The 20,173-nt window shown below is 38.3% G+C and overlaps 2 protein-coding genes across 2 annotated transcripts in view; one reads left to right on the forward strand and one right to left on the reverse strand.

Moving 5' to 3' along the window:
* The first annotated feature begins 6,057 nt into the window (after nucleotides 1-6,057).
* LOC124863861 (brain protein I3-like) lies at nucleotides 6,058-12,891 on the forward strand. The gene is made up of 3 exons (XM_047358389.1): nucleotides 6,058-6,639; nucleotides 8,759-8,867; nucleotides 11,799-12,891. The coding sequence occupies exons 1-3, from the start codon at nucleotides 6,498-6,500 to the stop codon at nucleotides 11,929-11,931; spliced, it is 384 nt and encodes a 127-aa protein (XP_047214345.1). The 5' UTR covers nucleotides 6,058-6,497; the 3' UTR covers nucleotides 11,932-12,891.
* A 1,233-nt stretch (nucleotides 12,892-14,124) lies between these two features.
* LOC124864077 (brain-specific angiogenesis inhibitor 1-associated protein 2-like protein 1) overlaps nucleotides 14,125-20,173 on the reverse strand; it is a 50,901-nt gene continuing 44,852 nt past the window's right edge. Inside the window, exons 13-14 of the mRNA XM_047358699.1 lie at nucleotides 15,040-15,086; nucleotides 14,125-14,957 (exon numbers count right to left, since the gene is read on the reverse strand). Of these exons, the coding sequence (XP_047214655.1) occupies nucleotides 14,885-14,957; nucleotides 15,040-15,086 (120 nt within the window). The 3' untranslated portion in view covers nucleotides 14,125-14,884. The remainder of the gene's footprint in view (nucleotides 14,958-15,039; nucleotides 15,087-20,173) is intronic.

Raw genomic sequence — 20,173 nt, forward strand, 5'->3', positions numbered from 1 at the left:
ATTTATTGACAATTTATTCATATTGAACCATGTTTTAAAATACTAATTTCTGATGTTATTGTCTCCAAAAGCTGCTGTAAAGTCTCCCCAGAACAAAATATATTGGTATCAAATAATATAAATTTCAGTATATTTGACATCATATGTCATTTGTGCGTAGTATAAATAGTTTGGGACCCAAAACCAATCCTTGAGGAACACCACCATTTATGTCTATGTAAGCGGATTTATATTCACCCATTTGTACAAACTGCTGTCTGTTTTTAAGTAACTTATTACTCAATTCAGTCCAACCCCTCTGATGCCCTAACAGTATCAAATGCTTTCTTTAAATCTTTAAATATTCCTGCTGCTTTATTGTCTATAGCATTTCTTCCATCGATTTCAATAATTCTAAAGATGTAGGTCTTTCTTCTCTGAATCCATATTAACTGTCAGAAAGTAGTTTGTGTTTCCGAATGAAATCATCTTAGATATCTGTAAAGAGTTTTTGCAGAATTTTTGAGAACTGTGATAACACAGAAACAGGCCTGTAAAATGATATCTGTCACCTTCTTTATACAGGCGTATTGCTTTAGCTATTTTTATTTTATCTGGAAAGGAACCAGCGGTTGTTTTTTTTTCTTCAATAACTTTTTTAACAACCATCATATCAATTTTATTTCAATCAGCTGCTGTTTTATTTTTACATTTTAGTACAGTTTTACCATTTGTTATTCTTCTATGGGTCTAATAAAAATTGAGCTGGGATTCCTATCCTCATGGTTTATCTTTAGATCTGATTTTAAAGCATCTTCATTTTCAACAATATATTCAGGTTATGTTAATTGTTCAATTCCATTTCTAATAATACTGTTTAATTCCTTCCACATACATAATATTCTTTTTGGAAATCTTTAATGATATTATATTAAGTTTATATTTATATATTTTGTACTTTCTTTTTCTTTTCTTCTCTCTATTTTAAATTCTTTATTAAGAGCATTCTTCTTCTCGCAGGCATTTTTCATACCTTTAGTAATCCATGGGCTATCTTTTTGCTTTTGACCAATAAAGTATTGTTTTAGAGGACAATTCTTATTGTATAAACTATAAAATATCCTTCGAAACTTGTCATACGCATTGTTGGTCTCCTCCTAATCACAAACCACATCCCAGTTCTGTTTTAGTAAGTCATTTTTAAATGCATTTATATTTTCCTCTGTTCTCACTATGTTGAATTTTAAATGGTTGAGTGTTTTCAATGTACTATATTAACAATCATAGACTAATAAAACGGATCACTTGCGTCATTATATAGGAGCCCATTAGACACATTGTTTTCCATATTATTTGTCGATATATTATATATTAATGTAGCAGAATATGAAGTAATTTGACTGGGTCTAGTCATGTTTGGGTAATAAAAACAGTCTTACAAACATTTGGAAAATGTGTTTTCCATCCCCTCTTTAAATATATCCACAGTAGATCCCGGAGCCCGACCATAACATTTTTCATCTTTTGAACACAAATCCAAAAGATCATCTGTTCTCTAGTCATTCTCTCCACTACCTTAAATGTTAAGCTTTTCTTCACATATATTGCTACACCTCCTCCACTTTTGTTTGTTCTGTTCTGATAGTTTCATTCCTACCCGTGAATTTCAAAATTCACCCTTTTCTCAGGGTTTATCCAAGTTTCTGAAATGCCTATAATACTGAATGAATTCTCTCGCCCATAGACTGCTGGAGACAGGCACCAGCTCCCCCGCGACCCACTATGGAATACGCGGTAGAAAATGACTGACTGACTGACTGACTGAATGAATTAACAAACTGTTTAATGTACTCTCTCGTGTGCTGGAAGTTGGTATGTAAGTGTATGGTATTAAAGTAAATGATAGATACATTTTGTCTTGTTGAAAACATCTGATTAAACTGGTTTTCTGCATAACAATTGGGGCTGTTATACATATTCATTTAAAAGTTGTTTTCATGATCTATCTTTCGTTCTATATCTTGTCACTTATATTCTGTGTGTGCAAATGTTTCCAGTTCAGTTGGAGCTGTTTGCATACTGCTACTAGATTATGTGGTTGAGAGGTCTGGCCCTAATATGCAAGTCATGCCTTCACCTCTTTGTTAATATCCTAATGGTATTTTTCCAGATCCATCCTGGTCTTGATGACTATTACCTTGCCTTCTTCTGGTGTTCCAGTTAATTTGATAAAGATTTTGCAGTTTGTCTCCATGTAGCTTGTATTTTTTCTGTCTTCTTAGAAGGCAGGCTTATCTGGCAATGTCTGGATTTCTTGTTGTCAAATGTCCATTCAAGTAGACATCCGTACCTTTTAATTTTTGACCTTGTTGTAACAGTTCAGTCATGTGTTTTCTATTTACCAACCACATTATTGTGGCTGGGTTGTTCATTCTGTTTCTTCGTGGAAGTGGATTGCAGGCGTCAATGTGGTCCAGTGCTATTCCTTTTAAGTTTAGGAAGGCTGTTACTTATTGCTCAACAAAATCAGCAACTTACGCATCTGGTTCTTCTTTATCCATTGTTGTCACTGTTCATGCATAGGAATATGTTTTGTTTTTTGATTCAGTGACTATGATGTCAATTAGTCCAGCTCAGCCGTGTCGCTACAAAGACATAATCCTCTTGTCTTTTTCTATGTTCTGTAACCTCAGTGCTTTAACTTCCTCCATGAAGGTCAGTATTGCCATTTGTTGTTGTTTAACAACAGACCTCCTCTATCAGCATGTCAAAGATTTTTTAATGTCATCATAAACTGTAGCGAAGTTAGACTTCTTTAGAGGAATTGTTGTGGAAATACAATGGCTAGCTCGCATCAATAGAAAGCCAAGCGCATTGACTGATGGTGTTACCTTGAGGCTTTCCTTGTTGGATGGTGGAGGTTCCTGGAGGCCTATTTTTTGTGATGCCTTCTTGCACTAATCTGTGCAACAGAACCTGGGGGTTAAAATTGGCCTCCAGTATTTCGTCCTGTTGCTTCCTTTCTTTCCCTCTTCACAGTCTGCTCTGAAAATTTCTCTCACCGCTGTGCCCTACCGCTGTTACAGCTTCTCTTGCTGCTTCTCTATGGTTAGAGAAATGTGTTGTGATTGGCTTGAATTGCTAGTAGTGAGCACCAAAACAAATAACAAACCCTGTTATCTTCCAAATTGTAGCTAGAATGGTTTCATCTCATTAGCAACTCCAATCTCTGATTTCCAAGACAAATAGGATGCTGTGTAAATGCTTGGAGATGGGAGAGGGGCCAACGACAACATCAGCTGATGGTTGAAAAGAATAACAATAGTAGATGTTTTCGGTTTAAAATCTCAAAATGTCTCAAATAACAGTAGAAAAGGTTGTTGGGCATTTTGAATACTAAATTTAGGGGTCTCCCACTAAGTATAGATCAGGATATTCTGCTCATAATGTGTCCTGAAATCTCCCAACAGATTGGCTGAGATGCAAACGGTTGCAAATGCAGCATTTGGGTGAAACAAAGCTGTACAAAGTAGCTATTAATTATTATTATTATTGAGTGAGTAATGAATGGGAGGAGTTGTGAATGTTTGCTATATTACATGAAAGTGGAACATAGACTGTATTTAATATATGTAACACGTGCAGACTATGTGGTGAACCTGTATTTTGTGTTACAGTGTAGCACAGTTTGAAGTCAAGACCTAAAAGAGGAGAGATTTAAATATCAGTCGTCAGTCAGTCATTTTCTACCACTTATTCCATAGTGGGTCACGGGGGAGCTGGTGCCTATCTCCAGCAGTCTTTGGGCGAGAGGCGGGGTACACCCTGGACAGGTCACCAGTCCATCACAGGGCAACACACATACAACCATACACACACTCATTCATACACCTACGGGCAATTTAGAGTTACCAATTAACCTAACAGGCATGTCTTTGGACTGTGAGAGGAAGCTGGAGTACCCGGTGAGAACCCACACATGCACGGGGAGAACATGCAAACTCCATGCAGAAAGACCCCTGGCCGGGAATCAAACCCAGGACCTTCTTGCTGCAAGGCAACAGTGCTACCAACTGCGCTTCCGTGCAGCCCTGGAGATTTAAATATTACCCTTTAAAAGATATCAGTAGAACAGAGTGATTCCTATTGTCTCTACCTATAGAAAAGAGTTTTATCCATGCATGCTAATTGCTAGGAAGTGCAGTTTTCCGTCTGTACAGTTTAAAATGAAGCAGCTGAAATGCAGGATGACATTGTGATGAGATCTCATTTTGTTAAGCAGAAACTAATAATGTGACTGATCAGTCACTGCTTTCTGCTGCGTGTGTTTTCACAGATTAGTACAGGTCCTTCTCAAAATATTAGCATATTGTGATGAAGTTCATTATTTTCCATAATGTCATGATGAAAATTTAACATTCATATATTTTAGATTCATTGCACACTAACTGAAATATTTCAGGTCTTTTATTGTCTTAATACGGATGATTTTGGCATACAGCTCATGAAAACCCAAAATTCCTATCTCACAAAATTAGCATATTTCATCTGACCAATAAAAGAAAAGTGTTTTTAATACAAAAAACGTCAACCTTCAAATAATCATGTACAGTTATGCACTCAATACTTGGTCGGGAATCCTTTTGCAGAAATGACTGCTTCAATGCGGCGTGGCATGGAGGCAATCAGCCTGTGGCACTGCTGAGGTCTAATGGAGGCCCAGGATGCTTCGATAGCGGCCTTTAGCTCATCCAGAGTGTTGGGTCTTGAGTCTCTCAACGTTCTCTTCACAATATCCCACAGATTCTCTATGGGGTTCAAGTCAGGAGAGTTGGCAGGCCAATTGAGCACAGTGATACCATGGTCAGTAAACCATTTACCAGTGGTTTTGGCACTGTGAGCAGGTGCCAGGTCGTGCTGAAAAATGAAATCTTCATCTCCATAAAGCTTTTCAGCAGATGGAAGCATGAAGTGCTCCAAAATATCCTGATAGCTAGCTGCATTGACCCTGCCCTTGATAAAACACAGTGGACCAACACCAGCAGCTGACACGGCACCCCAGACCATCACTGACTGTGGGTACTTGACACTGGACTTCTGGCATTTAGGCATTTCCTTCTCCCCAGTCTTCCTCCAGACTCTGGCACCTTGATTTCTGAATGACATGCAGAATTTGCTTTCATCCGAAAAAAGTACTTTGGACCACTGAGCAACAGTCCAGTGCTGCTACTCTGTAGCCCAGGTCAGGCGCTTCTGCCGCTGTTTCTGGTTCAAAAGTGGCTTGACCTGGGGAATGCAGCACCTGTAGCCCATTTCCTGCACACGCCTGTGCACGGTGGCTCTGGATGTTTCTACTCCAGACTCAGTCCACTGCTTCCGCAGGTCCCCCAAGGTCTGGAATCGGCCCTTCTCCACAATCTTCCTCAGGGTCCGGTCACCTCTTCTCGTTGTGCAGCGTTTTCTGCCACACTTTTTCCTTCCTACAGACTTCCCACTGAGGTGCCTTGATACAGCACTCTGGGAACAGCCTATTTGTACAGAAATTTCTTTCTGTGTCTTACCCTCTTGCTTGAGGGTGTCAATAGTGGCCTTCTGGACAGCAGTCAGGTCGGCAGTCTTACCCATGATTGGGGTTTTGAGTGATGAACCAGGCTGGGAGTTTTAAAGGCCTCAGGAATCTTTTGCAGGTGTTTAGAGTTAACTCGTTGATTCAGATGATTAGGTTCATAGCTCGTTTAGAGACCCTTTTAATGATATGCTAATTTTGTGAGATAGGAATTTTGGGTTTTCATGAGCTGTATGCCAAAATCATCCGTATTAAGACAATAAAAGACCTGAAATATTTCAGTTAGTGTGCAATGAATCTAAAATATATGAATGTTAAATTTTCATCAGGACATTATGGAAAATAATGAACTTTATCACAATATGCTAATATTTTGAGAAGGACCTGTATTTTGAAGCCGCAACGAATATGAATATATACATAACTGGCTTACCATAAGATGTGAGTACAGCGCTTTGTTTTTGTGTGCTGTCCCTTTAAGAAGCCTTTCAATGCGCAGAGGAGCAACAGCAGCCCGTCACATGATTCTTCTCCTGTGACAATCCAGACAGAAAGAAAAACCTTTCTGACTTCCAGCTGAGATTTTAGGTGCTACGATGGTGCATGGCTACTGTTTGGACACAGAAGGACCAACTTCAAACAGGGAAATGGAATTAAGTTAACCGATACCAAAACAACTCTGATCATTCCTGCCATAACGGAGGACATTCAGTGAAGGTTTGGGGTTGTTGCGTCGCTTTGAACAAAGTTGGCGCATGGAGAGGGACGAAGTTTCATTTTTGCGCTGCGTATCTTCTCTGTTTTTCCCGCTAATAAGCCTCAGCCAGCGTCGCGCAGCATTTCGGTTGACAGAAACCGAGTAGTCGAAACGATTATTTTTTTTATTTATTCCTATTTTGTTCACTCGCGGGACAAGATAAAAGACGAGTTAAGGACACGCTTCTTCGGTGAGATGGTGGACAGCAAGCATCTCCTTCAAGACAGACCCCCCGCCTACAACGCCGTTCCCGACGGCCCGTCGCAGCAGCAGCAGCACGGGTACGGGGCCATCCCCGCTGCGGCCCCGCCGCCATACCACTACACGAATGGCCCAGGCAAGTAGCGCTGCTTGTTTCACACATTGACCGGAAAGTTAAATCACCAGGCGGGACAAGGGCTCCGACTCCCAGCTGCTTTCACAGGGAAACGTTAGGGTTTAACCCCCTTATTTAACCCTCACTCAGGGTTTAAATCCAGCCCTTAAAGATTATTTTGTTACCAGGCGCTTGAAAGTTTCGCATGCGCAGTATGTTAACAGAAATGATTGTTATGCTAATTTTTATAGAACAAATTGAAATATAGGTCAACTGTATAACAAAAACAGCTGTACTCCTAAATTATACAGTTATTAACCGTTACTTGTCTTTAAAAAAAACATGTATATTTGTGGTGCAGTTGTTATTTTCTAAATGTGTCAGTTTAATGTGAGACAGGAAGCCGTCACCTGACCGTGATTGTATAAGTGCTGCTTTTATACAAGAAGTCAGTCATTACAAATAAACAAAACCCAACTCCCGTTACTTTTATTCACATGACATTTCCTGTTTTTTTTTTTTGTTGCTGAACCGCTTCCTTTTTAGCGGATTAAACCAGTCCGCGCCAACTTGGCATGAAACAGAGCAGGTGTGTGTGTAGCTGGAAGTCTGATTAAAGTGTCAAAGTTCCCAATGTTACACAATCTGAACTGCAGATGTGTACAAATGGCCAAAAACAGTGGACATGACGTTGAAATGAGCCTGATAATTATTTAGATGTCCAGCTGACACACTCCAGGGTTTGCCATGTTTTGTTTATAGTAACTTGATTAGCAGATCCCTTTTTGACGCAAAAGAGAACATGTGGTTCAGGTTAATTGATATACAGGTAGATGGTTCATGTGAATCCAACATAAAACGAGGTTATTACCAGTTATGCATTTAGATGCAGCCCAGCAACGGTTAATGCGTTTATAGATTGGAAATGGTGTTTAAAGCATTTCATGAACAGCAAAGAAAAACAAAGAATCCAAAATGTTAGTATTTTACCTGATCAGAAATGATCAAGGGAAGTTTTTCTGGTTGCAATTTCTGGCCAAACAATTAATGTATGCCCAAGGTTTGACATGAGATTATTGGAGATTCTAAACACTTGGTGTTGAATATGTGAAGATCACAAATGCCTTCTTTATACAAAAAAATCTATGTGAATTTGAGCTGGCTATATCTTAGGCAGAGCCGGCCCAAAGCAGAAGCAAATTAAGCCACCACTCAGTGGCCCCAGACCAGCAAGGGCCCAATAGTTCTCGACTCTTCATGCAGAATAAAGAGTTACAAGCAAAATTATTCATATCCCTGGCAGATTTAGATTTCATATTATTTTCATTAAAACAAAACTTTCTTTTTGTTAAGAAATTAGACAATTTCTCAAAAAATCAATTAAAAAACTACATTTATTTTTATAAAAAAAAAAACTGGGATATCAAAAAGGATTTATACCCTTCTCAATAATCAGTGGAAAAGTCTTCGTTAGCATTACAGCAATTCTCTCTTATAATTGCTGACCAGTTTTTTGCATGTTTCCAGTGATACCTTTAATGGTTAATCTTTTGCGATGAGCTCCCAAGTATTTAAGGTCGGAAGGCCTTCCTACAAATCACCCTAATCATTGGCTCCCATCACAGGTTCTTTATAGGATTCAGTAGAAATGGTTTGCTGAGCCACTTCAAATATTACTTCCAGTAAGGAGAAACATGTTGGTCAAATTCAAATATTATTTTAAGGACTTTAAATTTGCCAAAGGTATAAAAACAAAGAACTGCTACAATTTTTAGTCCATGAGCGCATCAGCCGATTGTAGCACTTATTAATGATTTAATAAGAATCAGATTAAGATGAAAGAGATATGCTGTGCTGCAAAAATGGGGCTTTCATATAATTTGATCATTTTGTTGGAATCAATACTACCACCTCTATCAAATAAATTTAGGTTTTATAGTTCTTAGAATAATAAAAAAAAAAAATCATAGTCTGCTATTTATGGTATCATAATTAAATATCAAGTTATTTGTGCTGTGTAGATATATACTTCAATCTGTTTATTGCCAAAAGTTCTCTAATTTTATCCTATTTTAATCCGTGTTGGCATAAAAATGAAAGGGCAGAATTATAACAAGCCACATTTCTGGGGATCTTCCAGGATACCCGGCGGCTCAGATGGGCCCCGCCGTTTCCCAGCAGCCCTACACATCGACTTACGCCATCATCCAACCTTCTGTAGTGGTGGTGGGAGGCTGCCCGGCTTGCAGGTGAGGACGCACAAATGGCGCAATGTCTGAAACTCGTAACCAGGAAAAGTTACCCTTCATACAGGAAAATCTGGAGTGTCATGTGCTCACTCTGAGTTCTGTGTTTATTATTGTTGCTGCTACACGTATCAGGAAGCTGACAGTATTGATAAGATGAGCGAGTGACTTTCAGTTTTGGGAGTTTCTCATTGGTTTCTCTGTGGTGAGTCAACGGCCGGTCATTCAGCTGAGTTCACGCTTCAAACATGTGATGGGGCCAAAGGTGGCTACAGGACCCGGGTCACATGGATTGTTGTTCATGTTTTCTGGAACAAACTGAACAGGTTTTAATTTAGATTCTTTGCTGTGGGATGAAGGATAAATGATGCCTTTGATGGTTCACATCAGCGTGATCAGTTAAACGTTCAGCATTTATAGGAAATTTAATCGATAACCGTCCTATCTGGCCGCCTGGGAAACCTGTGAAATCACATGCTTGGAATGAGTCAAATGACTCAATAATATGAGTAAAACTGGGGTGGAGCTTCAGTTTTCTATAAATGTACCACAGAAAAAGGCACAAATACGATACTGGTGACTTAATAATCGTGAACGCACAAGTCAATAAAACATATTAACATATTTCCAGTCATTCATCATTTTAACTGTTGAAACCAGAAAGCTGTGTAGCTGGGGTTGAGGTGGAAGGTTTTTGGCTCCCCTCACTATCCTGACGGCCATGTCTGCATAAACGACTTTTTAGATGACCCAAAAAGTCTAAATAATTCCGCTTATTGATCCCTGGAGGAGCTGCTGCATCCTTGCACAGTGTTATATATATTTATATATATATGTATATACAGAAAAAAATGTTCATTTACCCATTTTTATTTTTATTTGGGGAGTTTGGAAATGCGTCCGTTCTAACTTGCATGATGGGTAAGTTTGTGGCTGTTCCTGGCATCAGCATTGCTGATATCTTGTGCAAACACTTTTTTGCATTGCAGGAAATGGAGTGGTGCAATGATGGACCAAACATACAACACTTTCTTGGAAATAATGACACTTTGGTTTAAAACTAGTCAAAGCAGAAACTTAATCTGAGGATATAATATGAGTTTATCAGGAGGACCTTTTATTTTTAAATCTAGTTTTTCCACTTCTGTTGGTGTGGTCCAGTCTTAAAACCCAGTTCCCACTTTATTTGTACATCACCCTGAGCACACTATCCCTCCTTGAAGCATGGTGGTGGCAGAATAATGCTGTGGAAATGCCTTTCTTCTGCTCGGAGCAGGAAGTTGATCAAAGTTGATGGAGGAAAAACTGTTGGCAGCACAAACAGTTTAGATGAAAACATTTTTTTTTTAAATGGACCGGTCAAAGCTTGGATGTGAATCCAACGAAGAATCAATGGTAGATGTTCATAGATGCAATCTGACTGAGCTTGAGTTATTGTGCAAAGCAGAGTTGGCATATATTTGTCTTCAAAGTAGGACATTTTTAAATTCAGCCTTTCACTTCCTGTATCTTCTGAAAGTTCATTCCCTCCAAAGGCCTCAGGCCACACTGGGTGTTGTGTTAAAGTCATAAGACCCAGTTAGCACTTTGTTTACGGTTAAAGCTGATTAGCAACAGCTATTTTAAGAGTTTCAAAATTTTTTTTGATCGTCTGCTATCCCCCCACCCCAACAGCTGATTCAGTGGTACTTTTTTGATCAAGATGACTGGGTGTGAAGAGAACTTCTCTCCTTGATCAATAAAAACATCTTTGTAATGCTTGAGTGGTGAAGGTAGAGTTCAGGTTGGAGACGACTGAGAAACAGCAGGTGAGAATTTATTGAGGTGTTTTCAGTGTGATGTGAAACTGGAAATGAAGTGGCCATTTTAGATCTGTTGTTAGTGGGAAAGAACACCTTCTGCAATGGTGGTTTCTCAGCCTTTTTTAGCTTCCGACCCAGAAAATAACTGGAAGATACTCGTGACCCTGGCCATCAGCACAGTATACTACTAAGACAGTTAAATGGGTGGAATAGAATCTTAAACAGCATCAACAGCCAACGTACTGTTAACTATATATAAAAAAAAGCTTCTATCATGTTCTAACAACACGTCACCTAAAACACAAAGCTTCATCCTTTGGGTTAGGGTAGCGTACGTCTTTCTTAAATATTTCTTTACTGAGAACTTGATAATAATTTGGCAAGTATCAATATTCCAATGTGGTTCCAGTTAACCATATGTGGACAAAGATTACCGGAACAGTGGTTCTCCGGCGTCTTGAAGCTGGCGCTTTGCTTTGAGCAGCAGACATATTAATCTGCTTATCAATTAGCCGTGTTTCAGCTGCTCTCTGCACTGATCTCCTATAAACTGACAGCTGCATGGGGATATCTGAGGGCAGCAGGTCACATGACACAGACTGAAAGCAGCAGCAGCCAATACAGTCTCTCTTTCACTGTGAATATATTGTAAAGGGTGAATAGCATGGTTTTTGTTAAGCAAATAAGACTCATTAGATCAGTTAAACTCAGTTTTGAATCCAGTTCTAGATCAAAGTCTGCAGGCTGTGGAGCGGCATGTTGCTTTTTATGCTCTCAACTGTAGCCAAAAAAACAAAACAAAAATGTAAACAAGATGTTTCTTATTTTTTTGGATTTGGCAAGTTTTTAAAATGGGCAATCCAGATATTCGATCCACACATAAACTCCTTTACAAATTTGGCATTTATTTATTTTATTTTGTATTTAGGTAGAATGTTTTTTTTCTTTTACATTTCCGTAAGTATCAAATTCAACAAAATCTAATCTCATTTTGTCAATGTTTCTTGTTTTTCTATATTCTAAAAGTTGAAAGAATGGCTCTCTGGGTTTGTAACGTTTGCTGCCTCCTGTCCCAGATGAAACTTGCTTCCTTTCTAAATACCTGAATCCATCAATCTGTCCTTTTCCACAGAGTGGGTGTCCTGGAGGATGACTTCACCTGCCTCGGGATCCTGTGTGCCATCTTCTTCTTCCCTTTGGGCATCCTCTTCTGCTTTGCGCTGCGTCAGAGGAGGTGTCCCAACTGTGGCGCCACCTTCGGCTAGAAGGACCAAACAGCAGCTCCTTCACGCTCTTCTCTCATTCACACGCATACATAACGATAAATGATAAAAGACTGCAAAATGAATTATAGTCTGAGATCTATTTTTCATCTGCAGGTTTAGGATGTATTTTATCACACGAGTGTCCATATGTTGTTAGTGCCTTCGCTATGTACCGAGTGATCAGATTCCATCAGTTTTTTTTTTTTCTTGATGTTGTTCAGGTGATCTGAGCAGATGGTTTATTTTTTTTTAGTCAGAGGCCATTAAATAATTTTTTTTGTCTTAATTTTTCTTTATATTTGCTTGCAGCTGCCACCGTTTAGCGAACATTGTACTCAGCTTTTTTGTTTTAAATGTTTCAGTGTTTGACTCGGCGTGTTCCACGTTTGCATTGAGATAATGCTGTGATTTAAAGGAAATGAAAAGGATTATCTGTGGACATTACCTGCTCCGGCTGAAACAGTGGACTTATGCCTGATGAAGCATTTTGCCTGTTTTATTATTTCTTGGGGCCATAATTTGCACTGACAGTTTGTACAATGATGATTCAGCTGGATGTACACACAATCCGACATGCCCTCGACTTTTACAACCTCATCGTTTGATTTTGGATTTCCTTTGAGAGGACTGTTTATGTCAAAGCGCAGCCTCCTTTTAACCTCTGGAGGACTGAGTAAAAATTGAAATATCTTATATTGTCAGATTTTTGCCTCCATATTTCAGTCTGTGACAAATCAACTTCCTCCCAGCCAGACAATCAATTGAGAATGTCTCTGTCCCTGTTTTTGTCTTCCTTCACCGCAGGATACTGAAACATTTGTTCATGGCAGAATAAAAGGATGGATATAATTATTTGGAGAGAGTGAAAGAATTGGAGTTAAAAACACACTAAACACGCTCTTATGATTGAGGTTGTTACTTTTTATATGAGTTACTGTAATTAAAAGGTAATGCTACTCATGTCTGTCTCCTGATTTTTTTTCCCATATGGATATTTAAAAATTCCAACGCAGGATGAGCTTGCAAAAATCATTCAAATCCCTCAAACTTTAACAATTTTTCACATTAGATAAAGAAATGTATGTTTTATTTGAATGCATTCAGATAAAAAGTGCAAAATTGTGGCATGCATATGTATTCAGACCCTTATATGTTGATGCCCTTCAAATCCAGAGCTTTCAGAAGTCACATAATCGGTAAATAGTGTACCAGTTTGTAATTTTCCCTTGGTATAAATCTGTCCCTGTGAAGGGCCTCAGAAGTTAATGAACAAACAGCAGCATGTAGGCCAAGGATAAAGTTGTGGATAAATTTAGAGCAGGGTTAGGTTATAAAATATTCTAGCCTTTCAACGTTCCACAGAGCTCTGTTCAGTCCATCATCTGAAGAGTATGGCTCAGTAGCAAAGCTCCCAAGACATGAACGTCCCACCTAAACTAACAGGCCATAAAGGAGAGCATTAATCCGAGCATAGATGGGAGAAGATGCCGACAGGACGACTCCCTGTTCTCCACTCTACAGATCCTGGCCTTTATGGAAGTGCGGCATAAAGAAAGATATAAGTCACGTGTGCCACAAGCCATGCAGGAGACACAGCAAACCGGTAAGAAGGTTATCTGGTCAGCTGAGCCAAAGAGGTACATTTTAGTGTAACATGGAAAGTTAGCACTGCACATATTAGATGAAGTATCTGAATCTTGTAAACATGGCAGTGGCAGCATCATGCTGTGGGGGTGAGTTTCTTCAACAGGTAAAAGGAAACCATAAGCATCATAATTGGAGTGATTTAAATCAAGGTATACAAATGGACCAGAAAAAAAGATCAGAATTAAATCTCATTGTAAATATCTGGCAAGACAAGAAAACATGTTCAGATGCTCTTCATCCAATCTGACCAAGCTGGAACAATGTTCCAAAGAAACACAAAAAGACATTCAGCTGTAAATGCAGCTAAAGGTAGTTCTACAATGTACTGATTCTGGGGAATTGGATACAAATACATGCCACACTCTCCTTTTTTATTTGTAAAAAACATTTTAAAACCTCTTCATCCTTTAGCTTCCACCTAACAGTCAGTACTATGTTGGTCTGTCACATTAAATAAATTAATGGCTGTAATGTGACTAAATATAGAAAACACTCAACTTCGAGTACTTCAGAAAGCCTCTGCATGTGTGAATTAAAACACCAAACTGAAGAAATAACTCTTTATTCGTTACATAGCAAATTATTAGAAGAATGTGATGAGTGATGGAAAAGCATACATGTAGTTTTACCATCTGTGAGGGTTATCAGAGTTCCACAGCTGGAATTAAGTACAGATAAAATATACTTTACAGTATGTATGCATTATTAAGGCACAAGTGTCCACATTACAAAAAAACCCATTAATTTAGATGGCAATGGACAAAGAATCAGTTAAGTGTTTATACAAGAGGACCAAGGAAAATATCCCTGTGCTTTTTAGGAAATATTTGTTTAAATCATCTTTCTCCTCACAACAGTATGTCTGTAGTGACTTTCCACAGCGAGTTTATACATTAGGACCTAAAGGTGAAATGTAGGATTCCTTCACAGTATTGTCATATGACCACAGCATGGTTTCTAACAGTCAAACAAGCAACATCAACAGCAAAAATACATTGCATGATTCTCTTGGACCACCTTTTAATTCATCCATGTCCCAAGTGCAAGTTAGAATGTGGTAATTTAAATCTCACCACCACCACACACAGACAGACAAAACTATTGACATAGAAAAAATATCATAAATAGATGAACTTCTGTTTAGTTACTAAAATGGTCCCAAAATACTTGGTTTATCAAATCAGTTTGTATCAGATTCAAATGGCCATTTTCTCCTCCGCCCTGACCCAGGGGAAGCTGTTGGACCATATGAACAGAGGCCAAACTATGAGCAGATGAGCTCGATGACGGATGGAAATGTTGGAAATCAGATGTTGGGAGCAGAGCGATCATTAGTCACAGTTGGTCGTAGCCTGACTGTTGCAAATGGGTTCCCTCCACTGTGAAAAGCAGACAAGATGCGTGGTCAACACATGTCTAAGTGTAACCAAAAGCAAATGTTGATGAAATTTTGTAACCTACGCAAGGAAGGCAGGCGGAGGTCTCGAGGTGCCGTTAGACTGTGGAGCCTGTGGACAAAACAGACACACACCCGTCAGATCTGCATCCTAGCAGGGCCTGATGTAAAAGCTTGCGGGGAAGCACAAAACCATGGTAGATTTTAAAAATGCACACGTCAAGTCATCAACGCTGATGTCGCAGTTACACTGATCTAACGTGTACATGTTTCCAATCTGAAACAGTGTAATGGACTGCACAGGAATGGAACAATGGATGAATGGGTTTGACATCAGCATGCAAAAATAGTTTGTTACGTCACATCACAAGGAATCACAGGGAATCTGGACATTCCACAAATTCAAGTCTGGTACACAGTGAGCCATGCAAATGTTTCCTGTAACAAGTAAGGTTTTACAGTGAATTGCAAAAGCATTTATACCTCTTAAACCCACCCACCCACTTTCTGCCAGATTACAACCACAATGTCCAGAGTAACTTAATGGGATTTTAGGCACACCAACACAGTGCATAACCATGATGTGTAAAGTAAAAGATAAATGACTTTTAAAAATGTTTGAGAAAACAAAATCTGAAAAGTGTGGAGTGCATATGCATGAAGCCACCTTCAGCCTGACAACCCTAAATAAACTCCGGTAAGAAAGTGCTGCCTGTGTGGAATCTAATCTCAGGCTAGTCCATGAAGGCCCCATGTTTGAGAACATTAGTGAAACAGCATCATGTAAAAGGCTATGGGTGGTGGAAAACTGTTTTGATGCATTCAGTGAGAATCTACGTACAATGTAAATAGTCATAAACGTAGATAAAACCATTAAATGAGAAAGGCATTCTAAAACGTTTGACCGGTAGTGTACAACTGAAGCTACAATAGAATGGTTAAGTCAGGTTTAAAAGGTATAGTTACTTGATAGAATGGCCCAGACATAAATTCACTTGAGAATCAGTGGCAAAAACTGAACATTTAGATTTAAAGATTCCCTCCATTCAATTTAACTAAGCTTGAGCTATTTTGCAAAGAAGAATGAGAAACAATTTTACTTTTAGATGTGCAAAACTGGTAAAGACATAATGCAAAACACTTACAGCTCTAACTGTGGTGAATGTGGTTCCAAAAAGGTATTGATTCAGGGATCTTGAATACAAGTGAGTGCTGAACCTTTCTGCTTTTTTTTCTTTAACCTTGCATCCTTTTCCTTCCACTTGGCAATTATGTTCTACTTTGTATTTGATTATTGCAGAACATCTAATCAAACACATTAAAGGTCGTCATTATTTTTGGCACAAAGGTGAAAAACTTTTAAGGGGTAGGAATACTTTCCATTATTGCTAAACCTCTGATGTCACATTAACTAGGGTTTCCGTGTATGACTTTATAATCCCAAACACACTCACGGACTACCTGGAACAATGGGTGAATAGGTCCCAACACGTTTTTTTGCGTCATAAGGCAACACATGGAAACTAGAGCTACTGGAAATTCTACTTTTCTTCATAATGTGCCACGTACTTGTTTTATGCAATTCTGCATGAACAAGTGAGGTTAAGAGGGTGTCAAAATGTCCCCTGTAGATCAGTTAAGGCATTAGCAACACCTAACAAGAAACAACTTTTACAATTTCAGCAAGTTATTTGAATGTTTTGCCATAACATATGTATTTATCTTTATTAGCTGTTTTCAATGCAGTACTTGTGTACCCTAATGAGAAGTATCATTTTAAACTTAAAATAAACCCCTAACTGAAGCCACAAGGCTGGCACAGAAAAGTGCTAATGATTTGCCAGATTCTTAAAAACATCCGTATCATTTGTGATTCCCAATGCGAAGTTCAGAGTTGAAATTCAAATGTTCGTTTTTGAGACATTTCCTTCACCAGCCTACTTCACTGACCTCATTCAGTCCACCAGGAGCTTTGAGATCAGCTGACCAGCTGCTTCTCGCTGATTCAGCTATGCTTCTGAAGTTAAAAGGTGATCAGGCCTTTTTTGGCGGCAGGGCCAAAATATTGAAGCACATTCCATCTCCACGTGAGCTCTGCCTCAGATAACACTCTTTAATAATCAAAAAATGTATGCTCCATTTTATATGGTTACCTTACTTTGTTTTGTATTCAGTATGTGTCACATATAAAAAACATTTATTTTATTTGTGTGAAAGCACACATACTTGTACTACTTCAAATACTAATAGCTGTATTAGATAATAACAAAAAAAACAAAATAATAAAAATGGTTAATTGACTTGTCAAGAGTGATAAAATATGACTGAAACCAGGTACTGCAATCATAGGAAATTAAAGATATTTTTGAAAAAAATAAACAATTTACAAAAGAACCTGTCTTTAAAACATCCAATGTTCAAAATGACAAAGATTTTGAGAAAAGTCCAATTCAGTAGTCTTGACATGACCTGGATGACTGAGCATCTATAGCCTACCACAACATCGTTCTCTTCTGACAATATATACAGACTAAAATTAGGGCTGTATGAAACAAGTAATATGTGATAATGTCACATTTCCCGATGACAATACAACACGAGACGGATAAAAAAAAAAAAATTAACTAAACAGTGTTAATGTCTTTCTGGTCTGGGTTCATTGCAAGCATAGACATCATATATAGTGTGTAGTATGTCGAGCTGGTGGAAATAAAATAGCATGTATTTTTCCATCTAAATAATATTGTTTATTGAAAAAAGCATCTGGCTACATTTGCTGTTTTGGAAATAAGACAAGATAGTTGTTGTTTCTTAATGTAACATCTTCATGTCCTCCTAAAAGCATTTCTGCTGCATTAAACGGCAAGCCTCACAAACTATATTACTGCCATAGAGAACTTAAATGCATTGTACTAAAATGATTGGACTGCAATAAATATTAGCCTAACAGTCTTTTGCAATATATTGTGCAGCCCTAATTGATAGTATTTGAAACTGTGAGGTACTAGTGAAACCAACCATCTTCCTTTCTAAATCATTATTTAAAAATATTCCAACCTGCAGTACCACAGTATCCACAAGAGGGCAGCAGTGGATAGATATTCCTATGGTTGAGTTTAGAAACAATGTTTTTTTTTTGCACAGGATTTTTACTGTTCCAAACAATTTAATCTAATTATCAAATGTTTTCTCTAAATAACGTAAGACTTTAAATATTCAGCAGATAACAGACATGGGCTGGATTCCCTTTTATCTCTAAAACACAATTTGAACATCAAAAAATTGTCAGCCTCTAGTTTTATCTCTTAAGTACTTTTCTCTCTCGCTATGTATCAATTACTATGAGTTACACTAAGCACCAAAACCAGTGAGGGTGCATTTTTCTGTCATGCTGAAATAGCATTCCAGCGTTTCCCCACCCCTACACACACTTTGCTTTGGCCTATCATTCTTCTCACCTTATCTAGACAAACCATCATCTGAAAAAAATGAAAGACTGATACAGATTGTAATCACTTTAATGTCTAAAAGCAGTTGAAAACTGTGGGAAAAATAAGCCCTGCTGTTATGGCCTCTATACAAACAAAGGCAGATTTATCAGCTATCAGAGAAAAACAAATACTTTACACCTACAGATGGTGAAAACATGCGCACATCCGTGATTGTTAAAAAATAACAATATGAAAGTGAAGAAACTTCATGATCGTGGCAGCTACAGGTTTTCAACCAACATAACAGCCTCCCACTTGGACACTTTGCTAAACATAAACCAGCGTTTTATAATCTAATCTCTGTTTAGAAACCCTTCCCACACCAGTCTGTTCTGTAATCAGTCTGCTTGTATGGTATGGCAGAGGTTTGTGATTGAAAAGGGGTGCCAGTATGAAGATGAATGAACAAGTGAGTCAGATGTTGAAATGACTGTGAGAAAAACTGAAAGAGGAATAAGTGGCAGAGATAGAAGAAAGGTATCGGGTTCATCCAAGTGGAACTTCCAAATAACTCCCAGCTAGTGACAGAAATTATGTGGGCAGGACGTGGACCAACAAACCCATCCAACGAAACTTTAGTCCCCTCTACTGCAGATCTGTCGATAGCACTGGATCAGGTAAGTAGTAAATAATAATCAAACAAATTTTTTTTTTTTTACATATTATCAAGTAGAAAGGTGCATACAGTAACGTACATCGAACCCAAATTTAAAAGTGTTGGAAAATGTGTGAAAGTCCAGCAGATAGACTGAACATGCAGAGTCAGTAAGATGCTGCACAGGCAGCAGGTACAAACATGTTCACATGTTAGACATGTAAATGATCAAATAGACTCATTTAGCCATGCCGCAAACATATTTACATTCATCAGTCTGAGGAAAACTTTAAAGCTTTGTCAGAGGGAAACCACAGCTTTGCCTGTGACTTTGCATGGAATGCAAATGAAAGGTCATTTGTAAAGAAGTGAATGTGCTGGAACTGGAAATTGTTAAGGAGATATTGTTCTAAAACTTTCCATTTTTTACTATTATAAAAAGTTATTTGGATTATTTCATACAATTTTATATAATATATTATTGTTAATGGTATTTTGTAAAGTTGTTTTTGTAAAGTGTAAATCCTATTGTTCTTAGTTTTTGTGAGCAATTGTGAAAATACTGGGCTGAAATGGAACCAGCATGCACCAGGGTGGGCTTGTGTTTTCTGTTTTTTTGAAAAATATATTATTCTTTTGTTACCCACTCATAATGGTTAAATAGGCCACAAAAATATTAAAATGTTGATCCCATCATCCTAAACTCTAAAGTGACAAGCCGGGCAAGGAGAACAGTAATCGGAAAAGCGTCCAAGAGGCTCATTGTAACTGGAGTAGCTGCAAAGATTCACGGCTCGGATGGGAGAATCTGTCAAGAGGACAACTTAGAGTCATACACTCTTCAAATCTAGCCTTTATGGAAGAGTGGCAAGACAAAAGCTATCGTTGAAAAAAAAGCTATAAGAAGTCCTGTTTGCATTAAGCCATGCAGTGGACACAGAAGACACATGACAGAAGATGCTCGGGGTCAGATCACACCAATTTTTGGCCTTCATGTTATGTATGATGGGAATTAAACACTACACAACACCCTAAGCACATCATCACAACAGTCAACATGGTGGTGGCAGCCTTATGCTGTGAGAATGTTTTTCTTCAGCATGATTTATTAAA

The sequence above is a fragment of the Girardinichthys multiradiatus genome, chromosome Y (assembly GCF_021462225.1).
Source record: "Girardinichthys multiradiatus isolate DD_20200921_A chromosome Y, DD_fGirMul_XY1, whole genome shotgun sequence".
NCBI classification, from domain to species: domain Eukaryota; kingdom Metazoa; phylum Chordata; class Actinopteri; order Cyprinodontiformes; family Goodeidae; genus Girardinichthys; species Girardinichthys multiradiatus.